Source organism: Nestor notabilis, unplaced genomic scaffold (genome assembly GCF_000696875.1).
Source record: "Nestor notabilis isolate BGI_N333 unplaced genomic scaffold, ASM69687v1 scaffold8000, whole genome shotgun sequence".
Lineage (NCBI taxonomy): Eukaryota > Metazoa > Chordata > Aves > Psittaciformes > Psittacidae > Nestor > Nestor notabilis.
The window spans coordinates 12,400-21,709 of NW_009909636.1; the positions used below are offsets into that span (position 1 = coordinate 12,400).

Genomic DNA, 9,310 nt, shown 5'->3' on the forward strand with positions numbered 1-9,310 from the left:
TTTGCAGCCTTTTTGCTAGGCAGGTAGAGATGTAAGAAACCTCTAACTGAGCAATCCAGTGGAAGAATCAATGGCTCACATACCTTTCCTGGGGTTGATAAAAAAGCTTAGTGTGTGAAGGCATATGGATGCTGATGTTTTCAACCAAGCTCTAGTTACACTAGGCCAGTACTGAAATGTGTTGGTGCAGCTGTTCGAGAAGCTTTCTGTAAGCTGTATAAGCTCTGGCTTCTGTGCAGAGAGGCTTCTGTGAACTGTATTGACTCCTTTTCCTGTACCTAACTGACTTAAAGCACAATAAAAGCAGCGAGAGAAAGACGCATCTTTTACAAGACTGTGTTTCTCTCTGCAGACATACACAAATGTGTAATGGATTTCTGACAATTCAAGCAATCAAAATGTATTCACATGCAATAAAGTTACTCTGAGATCACACATAGAAAAAACCAAAACTGGTGGAAGCTGTATGTTCAGAATGGAACTTCTGCAGAACATACTGGTTTTGCCGATTTTCATTTTAAAAAGAAAAGTCTATGTATTTTACCCCTAAAAATACACTGCTTGTGCAGAGATTTGCAGGTACTCTGCTCCCAGTTCCATCCAGTTACTACTTTCACGTTTAAATTTTTTTTAAAGTGTTCTGCTATTTGGGCAAAGAAAGCCTCCAAATAGATGTTGGAACACAATATACATCAGGCTACATCAAGCTGTTCATCTTGCCTTTTTTTTTCTCCCTTAACCAACCTCTCTGAGAGAGACAATTCCTGAGAGGGTAAGCTGAGGTGTGTCGTCTTGGAGCATAGCCTTTAGAATTCTGTGCTATTCCACTGACTTGCATTGTTAAAAATAAGAATACTGCTTTATGTTTGTGAAGGAGGCAAGAGAGAGGAAATCCGTGCGTCAACAACAGACCAGTGTTGGTAATAATAACATCACATCTTGCTGCTCAAGTCGTTTAATAGATAATTGATGCACACTCTGTTAATCCTGCATCATACAAAATTAGTGTTAATTAGTTGAAGACTACTGTTACCAGTAAAGCTGTTAACAATTCTCAGTTACCCTGGTCATGGAATTTTACATAAAAACACAAAGGGTGGCAGAGCAGTCGCAGCCATGAGTACGAAAGCAAAAGCATTTCCTCAAACTTGGTCAGTCTTGCTTGTACTTGTCTCCCTGGGAGATCCCAGCTATTCCACACCCTGGATGCAGACCTCAAGATGTGCTACTGCTTGGCACCCGCCTTTCTGTCTGGCTTAGAGCAGCTCCTCCTCCATGCTTAGTATTTTGACAGCAACTTTTTGACATCTTAGAATCCCTGTCTGTATCACAGTATACAAGGAATTGAAAATTACATGCTATTCTTTTCTGGTTTTGTCAAGAAAATACTCAAATCTGACCAGTAAAGAATGTGACCACTGAATATTCCTTATACAGCTAAATATTACTACCAAAAATCTAGCTGCCTGCTTATTTCAGCCTCTAGAAGGTTTTTGGTCCAGCTTGCTTATTCTAGGTTAAGTGATGCTACTGCTCACAACAGAATTTGTGCTTTTACATGACTGGTAAAGCTTTGGTTGGTTTGTAAGTCAAACCCCCATTAATGCTCATGTTCACTTTCACTTAAAAGCAGTGTCCATCCTTCCCTCCCTTAAAACTATCTAGGACCCTATCTGGCACTCTGGGACATTTGGTTTGTGTTGGTTAAGGAAAGTATCGCAGATACTACAGAGATTCTTCACTAAAAGACCAGCTGTGCCGTGGTCTTAAAGGCTACCATGAACTTTCAGAGCGAGTAGATAAAAAGCCTTCCACCAAGTCGTGCTTTCGCTGAACTTCTCTCTGCTGCCACCACCACTTCTTTCTGAAGAGATACAGAACAAGGGTTAGCAAAATGCAACTGCAGGTACATGGTTGCCTTATGGAAACCAGATTTTGTCCATACCATGAGTGTCATACAGAAATGTGATGCGAAGAAATGCAAGCACAACCCAGCTCGTCAGAATAATGGTTAATAAAATGACCTGGCAAACAGACTATTTCATTTGGGTAACTGGAAGAAGCTACAACCAGTCTAATACATCTCTTGCCAATATTAACTGCCTCAGGGTTAGGATCAATACAGATGAAGCTCGAATATGGAGTGGATTGGTGCCATAGCAAAAGAACACAACTGCTTGGAGAATGACCTCATTTGACAGAAGCCATTGGTGATGCCTGTGTTTCAGGTGTTGGATTATGCATCCTAACCTAGTTTAGAAGCGTTTACATTACATTTAGAAGCATTATTTCTCCACTGCATGTTTTAACAGCAAGAAGCCAGACACCAGTTGTTGAAGGTCAGTCACACACCTCCTCAGCCTGGTCCTGAAGCGTTCTCAGTAATCACAGAGAACCACAGTTCTCACACCAAGAGGTTCTCTTTACTCAGAGTAAGGAGAACGTCGGACTCCACTCAGCTGAGCAAGCACTAAGTAACCTTCAAGCTGAAAAAAAAAAGGTTCCTCAGCGCATCAGGCAAACAAGGATTGACTTTTGGTAAAAATAAAGATCATTGGAGGGAAACAAAGAGAAACAGGTACACGAAACATGTCCAAAATCATTCGGGTAAGAACTGGGCCTCTCTGCTCGGAAATACTTGACAGGGGATCAGCGTTCACTGCAAGTGATAGATAGTGAGAACAGCAAGCCTGTAAATACTACATGGGTCAGAGCCTAGTTTATTCCAGAGCTGAGCATCCACTTTGCATATAGGTTAGCATGAACAGTAAAGCCAATTGGCACCTACACTTGATTTACCATGCAAACTTTCAGCAAACTCTAAGTAGTTCAGATTTCAGGCCATTTTAAAGTGATCTCTTTCAATTCGGGTGTCAGAATTCTGGCAACTCCATAGTTCATGCACCTATAAAATGGTTTTAATTGTAAGTGCAGAGAGTCACTTAAAACTTAATTAACTATAGCCCTTAAGACTTCTGCAAATGGATAAGACACGTATGTGAGGTGTTGGCTAGTGTATGCAAGTTGGGATAGAAAGATGATTACAAAGCAACCAACAACAGTAGTTTTTCTCACCTTTCTTTCAGATTTCAGAGTGATAACAGAACTCCCAAATCTTGACAGTTCCTGTAAAATAACATTGCTTGTTACAGTGCTGTTGTTTGGGTTTTTTTAATGCGACTTTTTTGTTTCTCTCAGTAGTTTATGTCACTTACCTCAGGAGAAATCAGGACATACTGTGCCTGAAGAATTAAAAAAAAAAAGAGAAAATAAAAAGTCAGTGGAGAAGAACCAGGCTAGGAGAGCAGAAGACCAGTGCAATAACCTTGGCTCCTAAACAGCAAAGTAATTCAAGAACAAACAGGAAGAGCCAAATCACAGATTCAGAAATATAAATAAATATTCTGTTTTCTGAAACCAAGTCAGAATGCACTAGATATTTGTACCGGATGTAATGAATCAGCTGTCATTATGACCTTATGCCCTGATTTCTCTTTCATGTTTTCTTACCCAGTCCTCAGGACAGGGAGATATCAGTGATTTGCAGTGGCGTGTCACATTTCCTGAGGATGCCTGCTTTCCATTGTAAATGTAAACACGGCCTGCTGCCCCACCAAACAGTATCGTGGTGATAGCGTTAGTTCGCAGTGGGGATGTCACAATCATTTCATCTGCAAACATCACAAGGATGACATAACACATCAGAAGTGCAATAATGCTAAACCAAAACACAAGAGGCGGCATTTACATATCTCCAGATACCACAATTCCTATTAATGATGACAGTTAAAATGTTTCAATTTCTGAGTTCCGTGGGATTTTAGAGATGCCTCCCCACAAGGCACAATGAAATACTGGTACGAGTCAATTGAGGAAGCAGACTGTGTTCAGCATTTGTATGAATATGTAGGTGACCAGTCTTACTATTGCCAAAAGTAAAACATTTCACCAATGACCTAGATTCATCAAGCTTTACCTAGTCCATCATTATCCAGGTCACTTAAGTGTATATCTCCTCCAAAGCGAGAAAATCTCCTGTCCCCACTGAATGTGCTGAGCAAAGAAGGGTTGGTGCTGTTTGTCAGGTCATATACCAAAGCCAGTCCAGCTTGAAGCAGCACTGACGATATAAAGGAAATCCTTGTCAGGCTATCTGGGAAAAAGAAGTAACAGAAGTTGAGCATCAGACATAGGAACTCAGGTTTAATACTTGCAATACACTGACAGAAGGTAATACTGGCACTACATAACATGTAATCTACATTACATGTATATAATCTATATTCTATAATTACAGGTAATACTGGCATTACATAAGACATATATGGCACACGTATGCCATATGGCCTACATAACACTTATATAATCTATAAAATGAGATCAAATGTTATGTGGCATTAACACCAACTAGCATAGAAACAATCTCTTAAGAATACTACCAGGGGAAAAAAACGTGCTCACATCAAAGATAGTTTTACATTTTGACTTTCCTAACTCCTTACTGCCTACTGCCAGAGTAAGTACAAAATAGCGTATTGGTTTAATTCCAAGAAGTCTCCTAGCAAATCACTGATACATAAAGAATGCAAGGTGGAAATGCTGCTAAGATAATTTTAAGAGCTAATTTTATGGAAGGAGAAAAACAACACTGAAGTTGATGCATAGCAGAGAGGACTCTACACACAAGGCACTCATAAGTGGTTACAGTCGGGTTTTTGTTGTTTTTTTTTAAATTATGGAGCAATTTAAACTTTCATAGACTAAACTTTGATGGAGTTAACTTTTAACTTTTTATCTGTTTTCTGGTCATACAGAAACAAACATCCCAAAGCAGAAATGGTTTCCAATTTTCAGGACATACCTGCAGTAGGTGCACCCACCACCAAAACTGTCCTTGTGATCCCAGCCACAGACATCACACCACTGGCCAGAGACAAACCCATTCTGCCCATTGCCTGTCAGATTTTTAACACACCTATGTCATTGCATCAAAATAACACTTCAAATTATTCATAATGTCCCATAGTACAGAAGGAGCCCTACCTTGTCTCCAGTTACTGCAAACCAGGGCTTTGTGCTTGGTGGGTTATACCCATACACCTTCCCAACACTCTGCGTGACATCCGATGAGAAGGGATTGCAGCTTGAATTACAATGCAAAATACATTTGTATGTGACAACATATTTTTGTACATTCAGCTAGGATTGCTCCTCTTAAAATATCTTCCCCTTTTAGTTTGGCGTAATAGTGACCGCTTAATGTTAGAAATCTGTTTTAGTAATTCCCATCCTTGTTCTAACTAGTTACACAACATTTAGAGCACAGACTTGGTCTATACATTTCTTTTATCACCTAATACCTTCTGTGTTTGGTTTGCTTTTAAAAATGCTATCTCAAAGTAAGTGCTATATCTGTAGGATTATTTTAGGCATGCTTATCCGTCAATATTTTTGTGCCTCCTCTCCCCCTCCCCAAGAAAACCCTAGAAATTCTTAAACCTTCCTAAATAACAAAGACCTACAGAGGGTTTAAAGACACCTTTCTCTTCATGAGGGTGAAGGCATAAAAATATGAGTTTAATAAAAACATTCAAGCAGAACAAAGAGGAAACTTCCTGAAAAGCTGGAAGTCTAATCTATTACAAATCTTAAACACTGTGGAAGTTGGGCAGAATGAAGGTGAGAGCGAGGTGTCATACACAACACACCTAGCACAACTCTTCCATGTCGGGCTACCAATCAGCAGCAACGTTATGTTCTCCAGCTGGCAGCTGTCAAGTGAAAATCCAAACCAAGCATAGTTTTCTTCCCCCTTCACCATCCAGTTGGCATCCTGTGCTGACAGAAGTCCTGACAGACCAGAAAAATATGAATTACAACCTGGTGTACCCCGGCATATAAAAATATGTTAGCAACACTCCACTGATTCATCCTATGACAACAAGTTTCTATAAGCAAAGTTACACTGTGTCTGATATGGCAACAATTATTGCTAAGTTTGCTTGCTCAGTCAGCAACTGTACTGGCTGGTGAAAGCCTTTAATCAACATAGGCTGCTTCTAAATTCTCGCAATAGACTTCACAAAGTACACAGAAACTGTCAGTTGAGCCTGCTCTAAACTAGGTACTCCTTCTTAGGGATAGGCCAAGACTGAAACTGCTTATCAAAACCTCTATTTCTTCAAGAGTAGTGAGTGGGGGAGCTTCAAATAATTCTGGCTTTAATCCAAATAATTCAATTTGTGTTTTGGTTTTGCAAAAAACTCAGTCAGCAGTGTTTCAAAACCCATTTTCCTTGTGGTTTATACATGAAGTAGGATAAGCTACAGAAATTAAGCATTATTGGAAATCTCAGTTACGTGATTCTGACAAAACTCCAGATACCTGTGTATCCTGCTCAAACCCTATCACCTTTATTTACCTCCATATGTGGCCTTTCCTCCCTCATTCACAACAATCCTCAACACCTTTACTCATTAGCTGTATTCACTTGTAGCATTCCTCTTTAGCCACGTCAAGGAGTATACAGAATGATAAAAGTTCATCTTTTGAGGCACATTTGCAAATTTCCAAGGAAGACCAGTGAGTCTGCCCTGCTATCACCAATACACAGATGAATCCATTGCTTTAGCAAGGCTTTCAACACTGTCTCCCACAAAGATGTTGTACCCAAGCTGGGACATTACAGTCTAGGTAAGTGGGAAAAGCCTGGTTGAAATGATCACCGTCACAGGGCAGCGGTTAGTGGGTTGTACTCTGAATGCCTGTGACAAGTGGAGTGAGTGCCTTCAGACCCATCCAGTTAAACACTTCTATAAATTATCTGGAGAAGTCAGCGATATGCCTGTTCACGAAGTTGGTGGATGACCAGAGACTTGGTGGGGAGCTATCACTTGAGGGCAGCGCTACCATTCAGAGGGACACAGACAATCTGGAGGAACAGACTGTCAGGAACCTCACAAAATTCAGCAAGGACAAATGCAAAGCCCTGCCCCTGGGAAAGGTGATGTCCTTGCAGTGAATACAGGCTGGGGACAGACTAGCTGGGAAGCAGCCATGTGGAAAAGGCCCTTCAGATGCTGGTGGGCAGAAAGCTGAACGTGAGGCTCTGGCAGCAGAGACAGCCAACAGCCCAACAGCACCCCAGGGTATATAAGCAGGAGCACGGCAGAGATTGAGAGAAGTGATTGTTCCCCCTCTACTCCTCCCTATAATAAATAATGTTCACTTTTGGATCCCCCAAAACCCAGTAAGGATGTTGATAAACTGGAGGGTGCCCAAGATGGTTGAGGGCTGGAGCGCTTGAGCTGTGAGCAGAGACTGAGGGACCAGGACTTAGCTTGGAGAAAAGACAGTTTCGAGAGGACCTAACAGCAGCCTGCCAGTACCTATGAGGAGGTTAACAAGGAGATAAAGCCAGGTTCTTCACAGTGTACTGGGGTACTCAGTGCCTTCTGTGCCTCTGACTTCACTGTGCATGGTGGGAGGACAATAGACAATGAGCATAAGCTGAAACAAGAGGGGCTCACTGGCTGTAACAAGACCTTTTTTTCCCTATGAGGACAGCCAAGAAGCAGGACAGCTACCCAGAGTGGCTGTGCAACCTCAGCCACAGCAGGTTTTTAGGACCTAACTGGATAAACTTCTGAGCAATCTAGTCGGACTTCACAGCTGTCCCCATTTTGAGTAAGAGACTGGACTAGACACCTCATGAGATCCCTTTAAACCTGAATTATCCTATGATTAATTAGGAACAAATGAAGAGTCACATAAAATACAGGAGGGTTAATTTACTCGATAAATATTACCTTGCTCACTCCTGTTGAAATAAGAGTAAAATGCAACCACAAATCCTCTTTGCTGCCCATCACCAGGTGCATACGGAGAGCCCACAACCAGATCAGCATTTCCATCCCCATCAACATCAGCTGCCAGGAGGGACCAACCAAGATTACAGTAGGAATACTGCAATAAACAGTTAGTTTAAGCCTGAAATAGAATTGAAACCACCAATTCCATAGCAAAATAGAGCAATTTACTTCTAAAGACCTACTTTTGTCTGCGTCTGATCAAATTACCCTCCCACTCCCCGACTTCAATTTTGTTCTCTTTGTTTTTTTTATTTTGGAGGCCTATGCATTTTTCTGTTCCTGCTGCTGCCTCCCCTGCACTGCAGTACAAATGTCTTTCCACATACAACCAACCTAGGCAAGTACCTGCTTGCACCATCCCCATCAGTCTAAATTCCCTTTTTTAAGCCCATAAGCCCTTTTCCCCTATATCTCACCAGCTTGTGTAGCCCTGTGTTAGCCTGATCAACATACCTGACAAGTTATGGTAATGTTTGGTTGAGATGCCAAGCCTCTTCCCTCAGTGCCAAAATAGACATACACAGCACCCTACGCAGCAGGAAAAGCAAATACAGCATGAGTGCATCTGCATGTCAGCACCAAGTATGAAATCCAAGACAAAGCTCAAGGAGTGAAACAGTTCTGCAAGGACTATTTACACAACTGCATTTTCCTATCGGAGCCTTCTCATTATGCTGTCTTTTCCACTCCAAACCTGAGAATACCTGTGCTGTAATGGTACTGCTATAACCAGACAACAGACTAGAGAAGTACATTTTCATCACACTCTGGGTAAGGAGCAAGGGTGGTATACTGTGTATTTATATTCATTATACACACACTCACGTGGCTTAAGTTTTGTTATATATTATTTACTGCAATGGCACACAGTGGTAGGTACAACAGATGCATGCAATTTTCCAGGCTAATGGGTCTACATAAAAGCTTTTATGTTCCTACTTAGGCAGCTAAGTTAGTTTCTGAAATTCTGAAAAGTTTTAAGCTTAATGGGTTTGGTTTAAACCACAGCATTTTGCCTCTCTGTTTTGTGGGCTGAAAATAGTCAGGGACCATTACACGGGCTTATCTGGTAAGCTGCAGGTCATTAAGGCTCTGTGACTTGATTATTTTAGCTAGTGTGTCTGTGTTCATATCACATTTTAGATATCATCTGTTGAACGCTGACAGCAGCCAACAAGGCTGACTAACCCATGAGGTCTGTTCTAGACTCTCTGTTCCAAAATAAAAAGGGTACACTTGTATTTCATGAATGGCTCCTTGCATTTCCAGCACATCAGTGCTGCTAAGTTGCAATCTCATTTGGATTTCTTATGTGCAAAAAGCCACTGAAAGGGTTGATACGCTGGAGGGAAGGGATGCCATCCAGAGGGACCTCGACACACTCGTGAGGTGGCCCGATGGCAACCTTATGAAGTATAACCAAGCCAAGTGCAAGGTCC

General features: G+C 41.4%; 1 protein-coding gene across 1 annotated transcript; it reads right to left on the reverse strand.

Moving 5' to 3' along the window:
* Positions 1-1,786: 1,786 nt before the first annotated feature.
* On the reverse strand, positions 1,787-8,399 carry GPLD1 (glycosylphosphatidylinositol specific phospholipase D1; the record flags this gene model as incomplete). The annotated part of the gene is made up of 10 exons (XM_010014182.1): positions 1,787-1,864; positions 3,076-3,126; positions 3,216-3,242; positions 3,511-3,671; positions 3,977-4,153; positions 4,862-4,955; positions 5,044-5,143; positions 5,709-5,850; positions 7,809-7,965; positions 8,325-8,399. Coding segments are annotated over 10 exons (1,062 nt in total), but the record flags the coding sequence as incomplete, so codon positions are not given.
* Between the last annotated feature and the right edge of the window lie 911 nt (positions 8,400-9,310).